The following is an 18942-nucleotide window of genomic DNA, read 5'->3' as shown; positions in this document are numbered from 1 at the left end:
AACCTTGAAGATTACATGTTTAAAATGAAAATGATCTAACACTTTTAAGTTCAACAAAGAGACTCGACATCTTCAGAGATCACATGTTCAAATTGAAAAGGATTTGGCACCTTAGAGATTTCATAAAAGCTTAATCTAAACTAAAACATTAAACATGATTTAAATTGTGCCATATAAAGCAATATCCTGACAATCAAATAAAAGCTAACTTGTTACAATCATAATCTTTTTTTTGTGTGATCAACAATGATATACAAAGAAAATACATGCAATTTTTTATATCAACATGTATTTTAAAGGCGAATGTTATTACAATAATATAACCATGTTTTGTTGATCCTTTTGGCTACCTCTCTAAATCAAAGATGTGGTCAGACAACTACATGGAAAAATTGATGGATATAATAAGGATAAGATTTTGAAGACTATTATGGCATGAGCTGCTATCAAAATCTGGGTTTTAGAGTTCAAAGAATTAGATCCTGACTTTTGATGACTGGAATTTAAATTAAAAGATGACTCGTTGTCTATTCTATTAAAATAAAAGTGGATTTAAAAACAAAAAAGAAATAGAAAGTTAGACACGAAGACCTGGTCTTCTAGGCCTCTATATATATGGGTTTTTGTTTAAGTCAAGAACTATGCACATGCATGCTTATTAAACAACCCTTAATCCTTTTTTATTATTATTTTAAAATAAATTTATCAAAATAATATTCAAGCAATTATCCAATTAGACCATGATTTTCAACAAAACTAGAAATTTTACGATAATATTAACAATTATTTTATAAATAATTATATCCCTAATATGCAGAACCTTAAAAAGAAATTACTCATTAATATTTCATAAAAATAGAATATATATTTTATTATTTTTTATTAAAAAAATTTTAAAATTTATTTTTTGTGCTGATCAATTCATGATATTTTTTTTCTTTATTAAAACTTGCTTTCATAATCATAATGAAATTTTATTTAAAAAATAATATTATGCTGAAGAAAAAGTGTTTTTCATTAAAAAAAAGATATACATTACGTGTTTTTATTAAAAAGATATATATTTTTTAATTTAAATCATTAAGATTTTTACAGATTTTTAATTGTCATTAGTTTTTATTCAATAACCCTTGTTGCTAATAATAAAAAATCATATAATGGTAAAAAGAAAAATGAAAAGATGTAATTTTGATTTAAAAAAAAATACATCTTGCTCCGAAAGTTATAATCATTGTCTTATCGATTTTATTTTTTATATAATTAGAAAAAAATAAATTTCAAAGGCGGGCACTGTACTATAGAGCGTGAGTGAAAGCGACAAGAATACCATATCTGGACGGAGTGACCCACACTTGGTGTTACACCTCATGCTCTGAGCATGAAAATAACCCATAACCCAGAATGATGATAAATCCAACCAAATTAAAGCTTTCATCAGTTTCGAGTTTCAAGACGAACTCCATTTCCATGCACTTAGCACCAAAAAGATTCAACATCTCTAGGATCAGATATAGATGATAAATACACAGCTGAACTAGTTAACTACATTTTCATGACCACTACGTTGAAGCACTAACGCGCAACAACTTTTCACTATGCTCCCACAAATCCAGGGCAGCAAGCAAGAAAATTGGTTGGGGTTGAAGTGCATCAGGGAGATTTCCAAGGGGCGGAAGCTACTTTTACAAAATGATCCCGGGCATTTTTTATCCGTTCATTTATGGCATCAGCATGGGATTGCATCTTGGAAATATCAAGGCCCTTAACCTCCATCTTTGCCTTGGTTAAAGCAAGTTCTTCCTGTAGCTCAGTTATCTTCTTCTCAATATCGCTCATCTTCTCTTCCAGCTTTTTTTTCTCATCAGTATGCACTCGTATTTTCCCTTCAGCATCTTTGGACTCATTTATTACCTCCCCTTGCCCATCTTTAATTGAAAGCAATTCATTCAACCTACAGCGTGGCACAGTGATGTCAAATCCATGCTTCTCCAAGTCAACAAGACTTTCCAATGTACTCTCTAATATGCTTCTACAATCATCAAATTGAAGAGAGGATATCTTCTCAAACAAACTGGCGAATGTTACCATAATGCCAATGGCTGATCCTTCACGATACTCTTCTTTACATTCAGTCAAAGGATGAAAGTGTGGTTTTTGCGGAATGATTTGGAATACTTCCATAGATTCAATTGTGTTCCAAACCGGAGACTTCTTTACAAAAGGCACCAACTGATTTTCCACCAGAGTATCATTGCTTTTTGGATCAACCGTACACGATTGCACTGCTACAACTTTTTTTTCTCTAGTCTCACTCACTCCACTTGCAATCCGACCAGTAGATAATCCTGAACAGGAAATAATTGTAGTCAGCAAAACTACAAGAGGAAATGCATTTAAATGTTGGACTTACTTAATTCTTCAAGACCTGCTGAACCGTGCATATTCCCAAACCAGGTTGATAAAGGTTGATCATCATCTGCAACATTCTTCGATGCAGCAGCAGCATCAGCATCAGCTTCCCTTGACATGAAATCTGTCTTGGAAATTTCACTGCTTTTCTCTCTTGAAGAATTTTGTGAAACTGCATAATTTCATATCAGGCTTCAGAAATGGATACATATTTTTGAATGGCTATTGTGAGTGTTGTAGCTTTCTATGCTTGTGTCTCTTATAGTAAAGAGGGTGTTTGTGTATGAGAGGGACACTCAGATGGAGATGGAAATGGGACCAAGAGACAAGGCAAAACCAACTTCTAACGTTATCAGCTTTCCAGAGCAATATCTGGCAAATGATTAACCAACCAGTAATGTATTCATTCCATGATTTGCTTATATAGTCTCCTAAATTTGTTAGATGAGAGATTGTATCAAACAAAAGAACCACTACTCTGATCTCCCTTCTTCTAGAAAAACTTTCTGGGAACCAATGCTATTACCCATTTGAAGAATAAACATGGCAAAACAAACGGAAAATTGGAAACTTAGGACTAATTTTGTTGTTGTGGCCATTAAAAAAGTCAATATGAGAACCTAATCTTTGTAAGACATCTATGACAACAGATAATAAGCTCATCCACAACTGAGGTTCAGAGTAAGCCATGCTCTTGGCAAACCTAAAATCAATGTCTATGTCATCACAGTGGAAAGTATTGAAAGTTATTGATTTGCGTAACAGGCATCCTTCTGATGACATTTACAGCTGTTTGCCTAATACTTCCACAGTAGTTTCATTTGGTGCTCTCTTTCTTTGCCAAAGATACCCACATTATAGCTCTCTGCATTCTGGGTAATGGTGGATGAAATCAGAAATTTCCTTTTGTTTGCTTAAAAATTCCACAACAGAAGTTCCTTGCAGCAAGGCAGAAAAATAACTCAGATCTGAAGCTCTACATACCTTTAGGCTCCGCCCTTGCCTGTGTAGGCCACTCAACTTCATTAGTTGTAAGATCTTTAATAACCACTTGTACAACTTCATCAGCAAGGTCCACAGAGCCAAAGTCCTTACCTGCATGTTATATTGCATATTTGTGTATCTCCAAAAAAAATCACAAAATGACCAGCCAACAAGTTGTGGTTTAAAGCATTTACATACTAGCCACCAGAGCTTTTGAGTTTATGATTAATTTGCGTGGTCTTCCCCTCTTTCTTCTTTGACTGCTTCCCACATATTCCTGAACCAAAAATAACAAACCTAAGAGCTGGTACTGTCCGATTAGGGGACAAAAAGAACAGCAGAGAAAGCAAAACACTGTAAGGGTCTTATTCTCCAGGTTTGGTCAAGGAATCAATGAAAGCAAGTATGCCAAAATAATAAAAAAAAAAACACTAGCACACTTAGTAGATATAATGGTTATAAAGACTATTACAGTAGCCTCCCATATAAGTAACCGCAATTCAGGAATCCTTGAGCAATATTTTATGTTCCAAACCTTTGCACATTTTAAGGGCAATGAAAAGCAAGAACCATGTGTACCAATGGACTCTTTTTCCCTAAAAATCAGTATCATTTATCTAATGCAAGATTGCTCGAGACCAATGCCAGCAAAATGGCTGTGCACTTCGAATTCTTCAAACTTTGGTTAATGGTACAATGCCAAAAAAGGCACACTAGCAATTATCCAACCACTCAAACAAACTACACTGAAGAATATCATTTTTCTCTATACAATAACAGCATCACTTTCTATCCAGCATGCCAAAGTAACAATCAAGTTACCATTAGGAATAGTGAACCTGCAACCTAATTTAACATTGTAGAATATGGCAACATTTTTCTCAAGGACCAGCTCTGTTTAATGTCTGAAACTGTAAGTTCATGGAAACTTTAAAACTAAATTCCCATTATTTACAACCATCGCAATCATTACTGCACATGAATTAGAGTCATAAATTCCCAAACTTTAAACTGCTTTATCCTATCAAAAGTCTACATCTCTCTCATAAATAGGTGTTTTTCATACTTGTCAACTTATCTTGGCAGTTTTTCTTAGCTTCTTAGCACGGCCCCACCCACCCACTCACCTCCCGTTGAACAACCAAACAAAAACAGAAGCAGAAAGAAACCTCTTCCTTACCATGTTCTTATCTTTGGCTGAATCATTCAAACCCTTCTTCTGATCCCTCATAAGCTTCAGCATTTCCTTGTCATCCTGATAAATGCCCTCTATAGCTTTTAACCCTATGATGAGAGGGACTTCAATTTCTTTTGTTTTAACATCACTCTCACTGATGCCTTGAACAGTAACTTCCACTGCATCACCGTCCTTCACTGAAAATCACTCAATAGAAGAGATCCTGTGAATAAAAGAAATAAGCAATGCAACAATAACAAGGAAATATATACCTGCTGCCGAAGAGTTTGGACTTCTAAAAGGTGATTTGGTGGCTCTCCCTTTCCTAGTTACAATGTCCACTTTCGGGCAGTCCAATTCAAGCACTTTATGTTGCTTAGTCTTCTGCATCAATAAGGGATGATGCAAATGAGAAAAAAATATCACAAAAGGGAAAAAACTAGTAGAACAAGTTACTGTTAGAAAAAAATGGCAGAACCAACAAAAAGTGAACATGTATAGGTGATCATCAAAACTCCATCAAGAAAGTCTTAGTTCATTTTTTAACAAATGGGCTTAACTGTTTTTTAATATCATGTGATTCATGTCATCATATAAAAGGACCTGCTTGTGTCAAAAAATAATGATTTATTTGATTTTGCAAAGTGAATGTTTTAGCTGTTGATTATTTCATATATGTCGCGACATAAAAGAAGAATAACAGTTTATGACTGTGAGACTGAAAGTAAAACTTTCAATACAATAGTGCTTCATGGAACCACCATGCTGTCACAAAATGCCAACCAAGGTTAGCATAAAGCTTGTTAATACTTTTCGCTGGATCACACAGCCAGGATGTGCAGACCATTCAAAAAAAGTCAAATGCTTCTCTTGGAAGTATAGGATGTAAAATTAATGAAAATTTTAGAAGATGAAATTCAACTCACAGTTGTCTTTCCTGCAGAAAAGTTCTCAGTTTTGTTAGAAGGCTGAGCATCAACCATATGTTTTTCTATGCATCTTGCTCTTTTACCTCCTGTTTTAGAAGTGGTAAAACCACAAAGTTTTTCGTTGCTTGACATTTCAATTGGTATCTTCCTAGACTGCAGAACTGTAACTGATAATGGAGCTTCAGTAGTATCTACTTCAGTTAGCATACTGGAAGCGCTTGAACATGCGCCGCCACCATTATAAAGTGTCAGCTTTAGCTTCTTCACTGATTTTTCACCCGAATGCATTGACTGCTCCGTGGGATTCCTTATGCTTGTGGAAACTGTTTTCTCTTTGGTCTTATCCTCAGCTGCACTTGAGCTTTTGAGTTGTACTGCCACATCAGGGTTGTCACTATTGTCGGTGCCAACAAACTGTCCTTGACTATCAGAAACAATTCTAACTTCCTGAACAAAAACAGGGAAGTTACGCAATCAAAAGATGAAAGGGGATTTTCTACCATGTTTTTCAGTTTCCTAACTTCATTTCATACAATCCTGCCAAACTTTAGAGAATAAATGCATCAGACTATCACAAAACTCCAAGTTATAAGAAAAGTAAGCCCAAAGAATCACCTAAGCTCCTCAGCCATTGCCCATTGACGTGTCAAGGAAAGCGAGCCAAGACATTTTATTGCATTCCCTATGCTAAATTAGTCACTTAATCATGCATTCAAAATACTCCTGGTACAAAATGCAAACAAGTGAAGTTTCTTATACGAAAAGTGCTGGTAATAAACGCATGCCTGTGTGGGCTTTGCACACATAACAGAAGAAACCATACATTGTAAGATAGCATATGAAGCAATACAAAAGTGAATCAGATCCAACCAGCACACTTCCTGAGTCTGGGTCAACAGCTCAATTTTCCCTTCTTTTTCTCAGATTAATCTGCAATCAATCTGAAAATGATTGACCATAAAAACCTTAAATGTCTTGTGTTGATCAGTTGATGTTCAAATATAGAGCAAGAGGTGGAAAACACTCTATTTAAAGAGTAAGCTTCAGATTAAATGGAATGGCAAGGGAGATCTAAACCTAATGGCTCACACTGTCAGGAAATGGTCTCCATCTTCCGCACATAGGAACAAACCTAGATGTACATCCAACACCATATCTAACAACAGCCACTTGCTACTGTTAATAACATGAACTAACAAATTGACCCAAATAAGTATTATACCTTTGATTTACTAATCCATTTTCCATCAACCCATTCCAGATGAGGCCTTATCTTTGAGTGACTAAGCTCCTTGTCCTCATTTCCGTGCTTAAAAAAGACATTGTATCTCCTCCCAGCAAGAAGTTTCGTAATTACTCCAGATCTCCAACCAAAGCCATAGCGTGTATCTACCCTTTCCAGCAACTCGTAATTTCTGTCTGCATAAAGAGGAGGAGTGGGTCGAATGTGAAGAAAATCCACAATTGTTTTCATCGGTCCAGCCTCATCACTATTCCGCGCACTTAGACACTTTACCAAGAACGTTTTATCCTCGTTTTCTTTGATGACAACTGCAGGCAACCAAATATCACGTACATTATCTTTTTCAAGGTTCACTTCTACTTCTGTCCCTGAGCTAAAAACCGATCCTGTTGCTTGCTTTAAAAATCAAATTGAGAAACCAAATCACTCATATGATAAATAAGTCAAACAGAGAGCATACATATCTTCAACTCCATTGATAAAATGGAAAGAACAGATTGGCTAGAAATAGAGCTTGTGGAAGCCAAAAGAAAAGATAACATAAATGATAAGTGCACAAATTACTACATTATGATCAATGCAAATAAGCAAAATCCATAGTTACGGAACTTAACATAACCGAATTTAATAACCGAATTCAGGTAGGGCAGAGCTGAGGCACTGAAAAGGTACTGAGCAGGTACTAAATCTCATTTTCGTAACTTAATATAAATTTAGCTGTCATAAAAATAGGCATGCAATGGGAAGGGAGATTGTTAAATGACCTAAAGACAAGGAATTGATTAAGGCATTAAGTTACGCAGGTGCACGAAGAAAGAAATAGCAACTAAAGTAAGCGATCAAAGTTCTCCTTTTCCTCATGCAAGTAGGACCACAAAAAAATCCTCAGCATCCAAATTTCCAAAACACAACATGCAATTGAGTCATTCAATTTCTAGTGAGATTCGAAAGCACCCACATAGACCTAGAACTTCAACACAACATGCAAAAAAGTTTCACAGACATCTAAACAGCATGAGTGCACAAACAATCAAACACAAAGAAGAAGAAGAGAGTAAACACTCAAAAGCCTCGATTTCATGGAAATGAGAAATACCCGCTGCATTTGGGGTCGGACCCAGTTGCCATCAAGCCAGTCCAAATGAAGCCTTAAATCTTTGGCCTCAAATTCAACAACATCAGGAGGGTTATCAAAATAAACCATGTATCTTGACCCCCCATCAAGAACCTTCTTTACAACACCAGACCACCAGCCATCTCTAAGGCTTGCATCAATGGCTTCGTTTTCTTGAAAAAGCCCACCATTTTTCAGTAAATATTGCGGGGGCAAAGGCCTAATGAGATGAGGATCGACTTGTTCTACCAGAGGAGCAGACCCATCTTCAGTAACCAGAGTCTTGTACTGAACAATCGCTTTCCTTTTCTTCTTCGAAGCTGATTTCACTGCTGCTTGTGATTGTGGTTTCGGGAATTCTAAAATGGTAGCTAAATACCAAGCACCCCTGAAACCTTCCTCGTCACTGCTTACTTCAACTTCCTCACCCTTGTTGAAGAGGATAGTCTGGTCCTGCTGTCGAGGGTTTTGTTGGGGTTGGGGTTCGGGATTTGAGTCTAAAACCACCATAATTTTTTTCTTTTCTGTGACTGTGAGAAGAAAACCCTAGGCAGAGGGGGTTTTGTGCATTTTTCTTTTCTCTCTCTCTCCTCTTTTTTCTTTTTTATTTTTTCTTCCTGGGGTGCCTTCCACGGTCAAATGCTGTTCAACCAAATGACAAGCATTAAAGTGGATGGATAATATTTGGTGGGGTTTTGGCGGGATTGTGCGGTGCCGGGTGCCTGCGTTGGGTTGTGTGGGAAATGTGCAGTCAGTCTAGCTCGAGATTCCGAGGTTTCCTGTTGCTTTCCGAGTGGGGAAAGAACTGTTGGTCTATCGTGTTCTGAGTTCGTGTTCGTGATTAAGGGTTTCCAAATTGGCCCATTATGTGTTCATGAGGGCGCATTTTATGAAAGAAACTCGGCCTCCACATGTTTTTGAGGCTTTCAAGCTTTAGAGTACAGAGGGAGAAAAATCACTACAATAACAAATGTCGATATTATCATTGCTTGTCGCGTGTTACGACAACGGTTAGAGATGACAATTTTACTGTAATTGCTTTTTAATATATATATAATAATAGTTTGTTTTTTAAAATATTTTTTTCTTGTAAATATATTAAAATAAATTTTTTTATTTTTTAAATTTTATTTTTAATATTAACACATCAAAATAATTTTAAAATATTAAAAAATTATTAATTTAAAACAAATAAATAAAAAATAAATTTTAATTTTTTTCAAAAATATTTTAAAATACTAAAACAAAGATTCTTTATAACAACAAAAATGATTGATTATGAGTCGAGTGCGTATGAAACTTAGAAAGGATCACTTGTTATTTTTGCTGTTTAAATTATTGTATATGCAATCCTCGTAACCTTCACTTATTACTAGATTTTATTAAATAAATATTAGAAAATATGTAACCATTATTATATTTATTACATCATATCACATTGCAATCCTTGTAAAAATTAATCTAACTCTCTTTATATATTATATTATTATTATTATTATTATTATAGAAAACTAAAAGAGAATATAATTTAAGTTTGTTATTTAAACAACACTTTGTCATTCAATTACAAAATAACATCAAATATCTAAAAATTCAAGTCAAATAATATAACACATAAATATAATCTATTTAGCATGCAACTCGAAAGATTAAAAAAAAATGAAGAAAATAAATAAAGGATGTTACTTCTAGTGTCATGTTAGGTGTGTGTCTATACGTGCACACTAGTTTGATTCTTCGTTGCGAGGTGAAGCAATATTTTTTTCAATAAAAAAAATACAAGTATTATTAATTATTTTATCATAAAAAAATTAATTATAAATTAAAAAATTAATATGTGTAATCAATAAAATAAATTAAAAATTATGATATGATTTAGCATCCAAAAAATTTAAAAATTCATTTATCTAATTCCACAACATGAGAGTTGGGTATAATAATAATTATGAATTTATAAAATTTTGAGTATGCGGGCTAAAAAAAACCAAAAAAACAAAAAATATTTCTAGTATATTTGCTCATTGCTGGTAGGAATTTTATTTCTAAACTTAAAATAAATATTGAGTATGAAATTTTATTTTGTCAGTATTATTAAATCCAATCAAACAGTTTGATCTTGAAACCTATCAAATATTTTTTGTTAGTATCATTAAATTCAATCAAACAGTTCGATCTTAAAACCTACTAACTCGACTCTTTTCCTAACTCGAGTTTTGAATTAAACCGCGTAGGAGCTCATCCAAAGTGAAATATTCAATTTAATGGATTCAAAGACAACTTAAATGACCGATAAAAATATAACATAACTTTTAAAAAAGTTTTAAGATGAAAATTGTTTTTTATATTGAGACGATACTAGATTAGATCAACCTCGGTTACCTTGTGACCTAAGTCACAGATTTTAATAGGTTTAATAACTTTGTTATTTTTGTAAATTATTTTTATTTAATTTATGATAACATTAGATATTTTTAAAATCAAGCATCAACTCTAAAAAAAATTATTTATTTGAAATCATGATAATCCTATAAAAATAGAAAAATATAAATCATGAATTCCATTTCTCAACTAATTCAATATTGAATAAGAGTGAAAAAAAAAAACAATTAGAAAAATTAAAGGACTAGAAACTAGAAAAAAATTAGGTTTGATGAGTAAACATATCAAATTTATGAATTAGGTAACTTGGATCAACACATCAAACCCGCAAATCGGGTAATGAATTCCATTAGGATTAATAACTTGTTTTTATTCTAAACTATTGTTTATTTAACTATATGATAACAAAAATAAACGATCGCAAAATTGAGCGTCAAACCAATACCGTGACTTTTTTTAAAACTATGATAACCTTATAAAAAATAAAATGAAACAAATTATAAAACTCAATTTTCAATCAGTCTAATATCAAATGATGAGATTGAAAAAAAAATGAATTTATATATATATAAAAAGTTAAACTCGCCATTCACGTCAATGAGCCCATAATTTTTTTTTAAAAAAAATCTTTTCTCATAAAATTGATTATGTAATTGAGTTCAATTAGAAAAAAAAAAAAGTACCCCGCTAAACCTGCAAATAAGGGTAACTAAAGTTATCTCGCCAAACTTACAAACTGGGTTATTGACTCCACAACGTTTAATAACCTAATTTTTTAAAATTATTTTTTTATTTAACTAAATTCATTTAGAAAATAGACCATACCGCGATACTAGGATATTTTTCTGATACTAAGCCGATGTTGAGATATTTTTTTTGATACTGCAATAACTATATAAAGATAAATTAAAATAAATTGTCTACTCTAAATCCCCATAAACACATTATATAATGACTAAATTAAAAAACATCAATAACCGAATAAAAAAATAGAATCAAATGCAAAAAAAAAAAACACACACTATGGATTACTATTGTAATCCATAGTGCTAATTCGGTATGGGGACTATATGATTAAAACAAATAGACAATCACATAATCGAGTTCAATTAGAAAAAAAAATACCAAGCTAAACTAGCAAACATGGACAACTAGGGTTATTTTGTTAAACTTGCCAACCAGATTATTGACTCCACAGAGTTTAATAACCTAGTTTTTTAAAAAATTATGTTTTATTCAACGAAATGTTTTTGAAAAATATATCATACCGCGATATTGAGATATTTTTCTAATACTAGCATAATGATATGATATTTTTTTGATATTGCAGTAACCATATAAAGGCAAATTAAAATAAATTATCTAATCTAAATCCCAATAAACAGATAAGGACTAAATAAAAAAAATCAATAATCAAATAAAAAAAGGGAGTCAAATGCAAAATAAATAAATAAAACATTGTGGATTACTATTATAAACCATGGTATTAATTCAGTGTGAGGACTATATGATTAAAAGAAAAATAGACAATCATATAATCGAGTTCGATTATGAAAAAAGAAAAAGTACCAAGCTAAACCTGTAAACAGGGGCAACCAGAGGGTTATCTCGTCAAACTCGTAAATCAGGTTATTGACTTCACAAAGTTTAATAATCTAGTTTTTTTTAAAAAAATTATTTTTTATTTAACTAAATGTTTTTTTAAAATAGAATATACCGCGATGGTGTGATATTTTTCTAATACCAACCCGATTTTAGGATTTTTTTTTGATATTGCAATACCCATATAAAGACAAATTAAAATAAATTATCTACTCTAAATCCCCATAAATACATCATATAAGGATTAAATTAAAAAAAATCAATAACCAAATAAAAAAAGGGAGTCAAAATGCAAAAAATAAAATAATAATTAACACTATAGATTACTATTGTAATCTACAGTGCTAATGAGTGTGAGGACTATATGATAAAAATAAAAATAGACTATCTCATAATCGAGCTCAATTAAAAAAAAAAGTACCTTGTTGAACCCGCAAACATGGGCAACTATGGTTATCTCATCAAACTCGCAAACTAGGTTATTGATTCCACAAAGTTTAATAACTTTATTTTATTTTATTTTTTATTTAACTAATGAAAAAAACTGGCAAAATCCGGTTGAACTCAGATGAGACTCGGCATATATATATATATATATATATATATATATATATAGACACACACACAGAGTAACTTTACTAACAACAAAAGAAAAGAACCATTATTCTGCCCTAATTCCTTTCTTTGAAGCTTGAAAAACCAAGATATCTGGTATCTGTAATCCAAGTAGATGAAGCTATTACTTTCCTAAAATTTCCAAGCCGAGGTAAGAATCATGTATTCTTTTAATTTTAAATGTTGTCTTCAAGTTATTTAAATCTTTTAAGCTTGCAAAGAGGTTGGTTTCTTCACGGAATAGCTTTTAAGTTTGTGAAAATAATGGTAAACACATCCCAATTATACTAGCAACCAAGATTGAAAAGATGACAATTAGCTTGCGTGATCTGCAATTAGCTTGGCTCCTAACACATTTTTTTAATTTGGTTTGCAGATCTCTTAGAATCCCTGCACTATTCAATTGTGTTAATTTTAGCAATTTATGTTGTGTTTTTAAAGAATTGTTATTCATAAATACCTGTAGTACAAAGCTTGTTGTTCTTCCTCTGAAAATAATAATAATGATAATAATAAGTGCGGAAGCAATTTTTTGGCTTGAATATAGATTATTTCCTAATTTTTTTTTTCTTTTTTTTCCTCCAAGCTGCAAAGTTTTGATGATTCATGGCAAGTTTTTTTGTTTCGAAGTTTTGAGAGTTCCTGCCAAAAGAAATTAAATGAATAATCTGAGTCCACATATTCCTTAGTAACCATGTTTTTGTATGTTTGTGCGCGTGTAGGAAGGGAGTTGGAGAAAAGACATGCAACATGTAATTGACATTTCCATCTTTTGAAGAGCTTTCCTTCAATTAATTCCTGCCTATGACTTGCATGGATATAGATGAGGATGATTAGGAGAGAAGCTGGATATAGATTTTGCATTAATTTTTTTAATTTTTTTAGATTGATCTAGATTAACCCGTATAACTCAGGACCTGACTTCTTAATTGGGTCAACCTTCAAGTCGGATTTTATAATTATAATTTTTATAGATACATCATATAAAAACAAAACAAAAAAAATCAATAACAAAAAAAAAAGTTAAAATGTAAAAAAAAAAAACTAAAACTTCAAAGTTCTAATGAATATAGAAAAACAGTATTTTTTTCCCTTATATTTTAACTTTATTTATAATTTATAATAAGCTTGATTTGGTTTTTGCTGCATTAGGTTTTGAAAAAAAAAACCCTTAACTAAGACAAAAACCGAACCAAACAAACAAACGTCCGTGCCACCCTAAACTGAACTCCAATACGGCATCCAAACACAAACGACACGTACACTCCCTCACCACCCCAAAAAAAAAAAAAAAGGGTTGAAGGCAGGAAGGTTCGCAAGGAATTCCTAAAATAATCAACCCCAAATAACATAAAGAACCCATGGCGTCTTCAGCGTCAGCGGTACTGTCCAAAATCACTCCTTCTTTTCCGAAATTCCCATCAACCAATTCGCCACAATCCCTAACCATAAAACAACGCACGCTTCTCCCTGGAACTGGAAGGAGGATCTTCCACAAAACTGCCATCAAAGCGACGGCGCCCACTGGTTCCTCATCTCCCGGACTCTACTCAGCGCAGCAATTCGAGCTCAACCCTCAAAACGTGGACCTTGTTCTAGAAGAGGTTCGGCCTTACTTGATTGCTGATGGTGGAAACGTTGATGTTGTGTCTGTTGAAGATGGTGTCATCTCTCTCAAACTCCAAGGTCATTTTTTTCTAACTTAATCCAATTTTTCTTGATTTTTTCTTTATATATAATTATTGTTGTTGATGGGCTTGCTTGCCAAGTAGTGAATAACAGGAGCATGCGGGGACTGTCCCAGCTCAACAACCACCATGAAAATGGGAATTGAAAGAGTTCTAAAAGAAAAATTTGGAGATGCTGTTAAAGATATTCGCCAAGTATCCGACGAAGAATCGAAGGAGACAACTGTTGAGGTATAACCTTTATTTGTTTTTGGTTTTTTGGTGTTGGATTTGTTTGGTTATTGTAATAATTTAATTCTGGCTGTTGTGGAAATTTAGAGAGTAAATGGTCACTTGGATATACTAAGACCAGCTATTACAAACTTTGGCGGAAGTGTGGAAGTGCTATCTGTTGAGAATGGGGAATGCCGTGTCCAGTATACGGGACCAGAGTCTATTGCTTCAGGAATCAAAGCAGCAATTAAGGAGAAGTTCCCAGACATTGTGGATGTTGTTTTTGTTGCCTAGGTCAGGAAAGATTTATATCAGAAATTTAGTTTGCTGATTATCCATAAAGAAATACATGGGAGGCTGCTGCACTTTGATTTATAGTTAAGCTCAGACGCAGCCCGTCAAAGGGTACGGCAGCTTGTTTTGTTTTTCCTCCTTTCTCCATTTCTTCTATCATCCTTCGTAAACGAACATGAGTGTCTAATTTTGATAACGGAGCATAAAAAAATTATACATTGCATATATAAAAAAAATGGACAGAATGTCTAATTTTGATATATTTCCTCATGGTTTTATTATTATATAGAATAGAAAGATGGATTATCGATTACCAACTCTTAACCGACAAGAATATATGAAGGCCTAAAATTTGAGTTTAACATGGTGTCATTAATCTAAAATTGAAGCTGAATTCTGCTGAACATGTAATTATTCTTAACATAAATTATTAGTGGCTTGCTGTTTATTTTACTATATTTGTCTCTCACGCACAATTACTGCGAGATCTAAGAACTACGGACCATTGACTGTATATTATCAGTTCTCCCTTCGAAGTTAAAACGTCTTGTTCTTGCAAACCACCCTCTCCCTCTCGCTCTCCATTTCAAGAAATATATATAGGGGCAGTGCAGAAGGACGAGAATGGGGGCGAAGATGATTTTTCGGGCTTTTGTTCTTAAATTTCATCCTCAACAGCAAATAGCTATCATGAGCTTCTTCTTTTTTCCCTACTATCAGCAGCAGCTGGCATAACAAGGTATAGTTTGGAGATATGGATGATCCTTTAGCATCCTTCAGGCACATGCTTCATAGGAAACCTCTGCCCAGTATTGTCTAATTGAGTAAGCTGTTGTCATCATCTGTTAGAAGGGAACATGTTACTTCGTCCAGAAAAATAGAATTTCTAGGAGTCAAACATGATATACATGGTTTAAGCATCTTGATTAATTGCTTCTGCCATTTACAGCGTGTGGATTTTGGGTTCTCTGTATTGAGCAAAATCCTCAAGCTTGGGTTGGAACCTAGAAATGGCGACCTTTACTACCTTATTGAATGGGCTTTGTAAGGAGGAAAAATGGATCAAGTTACGATGTTGTATGATGATATGGTTGTGAAATGTTGAGAGAAAAGGTCTAGTTCCTGATATAGTTACTTACTACCATGTAAGTGGCTTGTGTCAAGCAGGGAGACCATTGGCTGCACAACGATTTTTCAGGTACATCCGTGACTTATAAAGTGTTGCTTGATGACTCGTGCAAACATGGGAGTCTTGAAGAGGCGTTGGCTCTGTTTCAAGGGATGCAAAGGAGCACTGTGAGTCTGTGAAGCCTAACTTGGTGATCTATCACATCCTTGTTGATAGTTTGTGCAAGTGTGGGAAGCTTAAAGATGGAAAGGAGCTGTTTTATGGACACATTGACGAAGGGTTTCAGCCTAATGTTTATACGCCGGATTGATTGCTGAACTTTGCAAAGGACTAATAATTGAAGCACACGGGACTTTAAGACAAATGCCAGCTGCGCACCTGACAAATGTGCCTATAATGTCATTATCCATCAATGGCAAGGCAACTTGTTGAATGATCAATCGGGAATGTTCTGCCACCATAGCCTTGCTGAATGATGTGCCCACTAACAAGGAGATTCCTGCTCTAAAAAATTGATGGGGCTTTGTGAAGATCATTGAGGTGTAAATCTGAAAAAGCTTTGAATATTTATGTAGAAACAAAAAAAATTTACCAATCAAATTTCATAATATATTATTTTTATTTTATTTTTTATATGAAAGGATAAAATAAAATTGAAATAAATGACATGGAAAATAAATGAGCCTCCACATATTTCTTGGCTAATAAAAGGTTGACACTTAAGATTAGATATTCAAGATATCTTATCATAAATGCAAGATCCTGTTAATGTTTCAACTAATAAAATCATGTCATGTGGCATTGGAAAAGGATCTAAAAGCCCCTACAAATCTCTATAAATAGAGAGTCTCACTCTATAGGAAAAAAAAAAAGGAATTCTTGAAGATATAATTTTTTTTCAAGACAAGCTCTTCAAGTAAGAAAGCTCTCTTTTCAATCAAGGAAGTTCTCTCAAAAGTTCTCAAACCTATTTTATCTATGCTTGAAATCTACAAATAACGAAGCTATATTAGATCAAGCCTAAATGACCCATAAGATTTCTTCAACAATGCTTTGAAGACAAATCAAAGATACTCTTCAAATCATCAAATCACCAAATCTCGTTTCACAATACACGCCCAAATTCATGTTCTTGCAAAGCACAAATCCTAACTTGATTTCTCAAATAAATCAAGTCATCATATAACAAATCCAAGAGAAGAATTAGAGAATTGTCTTATTCTTTTGAAAGAATATTTTATATAGAGATTGTATCCGGTCATATATTTAATAAAATAATATATTTGTAAATATTTGCTTGTTTAATTTCAGGTGTTTAAAATTATGTCTATAATTTGATTCTTCTTTGATTGATGTGGAAAGTTAAAAGTAGATTCTACTATCGTTGCACCTTTTATACATTTGATTTAACATTGATGACATTTCCAGTGTTGGCATAAACAAGAAATTTTTGCTATATAGAGTTACATGTACATCATTTCTCTTGTGTGTGTGCATATCAAGAGTTTGAATTTGAAGAAAAGGGAAACCGAGAGAATTACTGTTTTTACTTTTTTTATAACACGCACTGTCTACGACTTGGTAAATGAAAAGAGAGTTATTTTTGTTTACATTTTAATAACACACACCGTTTTTAGCTTTAGGAAACACAATGTTTCACTTGCAACATATTATTTTGTGTAGCTGTTTCAGTAATAAAAATTTCACGTGTCATGAAAGAGAAGGAACCTAGCTTTCTTTCTAGGATGCTTTAGCTGTTGTATTTGTATGCAAAACCTATAACAAAATGGAATATGACAACATGAAAGAATGATGAATTAATTTTGCAGAGATTCTCTCTCTCTCTCTCTCTCTTCTTCATCTTCATTTTCCTTTTCTTCTCTGGTTCTAGTATATTCACCACTCCAGAAATCTAGCTTTGTATTGCAAATACTTTTAGAATACTTTCAAGTTGGTTCTATCATAATATTGCTTGCAATAAGTGATATCAGAGCTACTAATCAATACTTTCCTAATTTTGATGGTGATGACGTGTATAAATGGTAATACAAATGCAATCAATACTTTGATATAGAGGAGATTGCTAAAATTGAGAAGTTTAAGTTGGCTTTCTGCTATTTAAATGGAATGAGCACCAAAACTTTATGAAAAACAAAGGTGGCCAAGTAGTAACTTGAAGTGAATATATAGAAGCAATATGCTATAGGTTTGATGGTCAAAAGGATCCACTAGAGGAGCTTAAGGATCTTAGGCAAATGAAAGATTTAAAGGTTTACACTTGGGGCCTTGACATACTATGGAACATGACAGAAATTAGTGAGAAACAATCTTTGATGTTTTTCTTAGAGGGATTGGAAGTGGAAATAAAAAAAAACATGGTTAAGATGTTCGAACTTAAAGTCTTAAATCAAGCCTATAATTTGGCATGTTTACAAGACAATACTCTAGCCAATAGAAGATCCCACCAAAACTACCCCAAATCTACTTCACTAAACACGAACCAAATAGTTCAATCTAGACCTAGGAGTAATCAAACACTTTATAAAATTTCACTCATATTAACCACTAGCAATATAAAACAACCACAAAACATCACTTACCTACTCCTAACCTGCATTTCTAATACAAACCTATCATGAAACTCACTAAATCTGTGAGAAATTAGGAGTTATATGAGAGGAGGGCCAAAAGATTGTGTTTTTAGTGTGATGAAAAGTTTGTGCCAGACCATAAATGTAAAAATAAGAAATTATACTAGTGTAAAGTGGATGATGAAGGTGAGGATGTATAAAATAGTAGCAATGTTGATGAAAAAGAACCTAACCTTGAACAAGTGACTCATCACATAACGATCAATACATTGAAAAGAGTTTCTGGTTTCCATACTCCTAGTGTCATTGGGAAAGTGGATAAACACCCACTTTTTATTACGGTGGACTTAAATACTATAATTCCATTAACTCTAATTTAGCTATTAAGTTACAACGTGACATGTCACATTGTGACGTCGACCGAGACTTTTCAATATTGAGGGAAAATATATATATCAAGGAAAATTAAAAGTCGTTACCTAGTAATTAAAAAAAATTAAGAATCTTAAAAATCAGCACTAGTTCCGGGGTTAGTTATGCCTCAAGAAATAACAACATCACCCTTACTATGTTCT

General features: G+C 33.2%; 2 protein-coding genes across 5 annotated transcripts; one reads left to right on the top strand and one right to left on the bottom strand.

Moving 5' to 3' along the window:
- Window positions 1-1438: 1438 nt before the first annotated feature.
- LOC133691548 (DUF724 domain-containing protein 2-like) lies at window positions 1439-8741 on the bottom strand. Of its 4 annotated transcripts, XM_062112096.1 has the most exons (10): window positions 7839-8741; window positions 6722-7138; window positions 5497-5946; window positions 4843-4954; window positions 4574-4767; window positions 3592-3670; window positions 3394-3504; window positions 2411-2581; window positions 2086-2345; window positions 1812-1951 (listed from the first exon to the last, which is right to left on the bottom strand). In XM_062112096.1, the coding sequence occupies exons 1-10, from the start codon at window positions 8364-8366 to the stop codon at window positions 1943-1945; spliced, it is 2331 nt and encodes a 776-aa protein (XP_061968080.1). In that variant the 5' UTR covers window positions 8367-8741; the 3' UTR covers window positions 1812-1942. The 4 variants fall into 4 exon arrangements, with proteins under 4 accessions (XP_061968076.1, XP_061968078.1, XP_061968079.1 ...); XM_062112092.1 differs by having other exon boundaries at window positions 1439-2345; window positions 7839-8739; XM_062112094.1 differs by having other exon boundaries at window positions 1439-2345; window positions 2426-2581; window positions 7839-8739.
- Window positions 8742-13674: 4933 nt separating this feature from the next.
- LOC133691436 (nifU-like protein 1, chloroplastic) lies at window positions 13675-14728 on the top strand. The gene is made up of 3 exons (XM_062111943.1): window positions 13675-14138; window positions 14235-14371; window positions 14459-14728. Exons 1-3 carry the CDS (start codon window positions 13814-13816, stop codon window positions 14645-14647), a joined length of 651 nt encoding a protein of 216 aa, XP_061967927.1. The 5' UTR covers window positions 13675-13813; the 3' UTR covers window positions 14648-14728.
- Window positions 14729-18942: the final 4214 nt, after the last annotated feature.

The sequence above is a fragment of the Populus nigra genome, chromosome 4, assembly GCF_951802175.1.
Source record: "Populus nigra chromosome 4, ddPopNigr1.1, whole genome shotgun sequence".
NCBI lineage: Eukaryota > Viridiplantae > Streptophyta > Magnoliopsida > Malpighiales > Salicaceae > Populus > Populus nigra.
The sequence above is the reverse complement of the archived record's forward strand: the minus strand, read 5'-3'. Positions and strand labels throughout refer to the sequence as shown.

Excerpts from the sequence above, each read along its gene's own strand:
- LOC133691548 (XM_062112092.1), bottom strand. The coding sequence starts at position 8,366 with ATGGTGGTTTTAGACTCAAATCCCGAACCCCAACCCCAACAAAACCCT. Across the intron at positions 3,671-4,573 it reads CAGCCAAAGATAAGAACATG|GAATATGTGGGAAGCAGTCA; the intron begins GTAAGGAAGAGG and ends TTTTTGGTTCAG. Across the intron at positions 3,505-3,591 it reads CTCAAAAGCTCTGGTGGCTA|GTAAGGACTTTGGCTCTGTG; the intron begins GTATGTAAATGC and ends TATAACATGCAG.
- LOC133691436 (XM_062111943.1), top strand. The coding sequence starts at position 13,814 with ATGGCGTCTTCAGCGTCAGCGGTACTGTCCAAAATCACTCCTTCTTTT. Across the intron at positions 14,139-14,234 it reads CATCTCTCTCAAACTCCAAG|GAGCATGCGGGGACTGTCCC; the intron begins GTCATTTTTTTC and ends AGTGAATAACAG. Across the intron at positions 14,372-14,458 it reads CGAAGGAGACAACTGTTGAG|AGAGTAAATGGTCACTTGGA; the intron begins GTATAACCTTTA and ends GTGGAAATTTAG.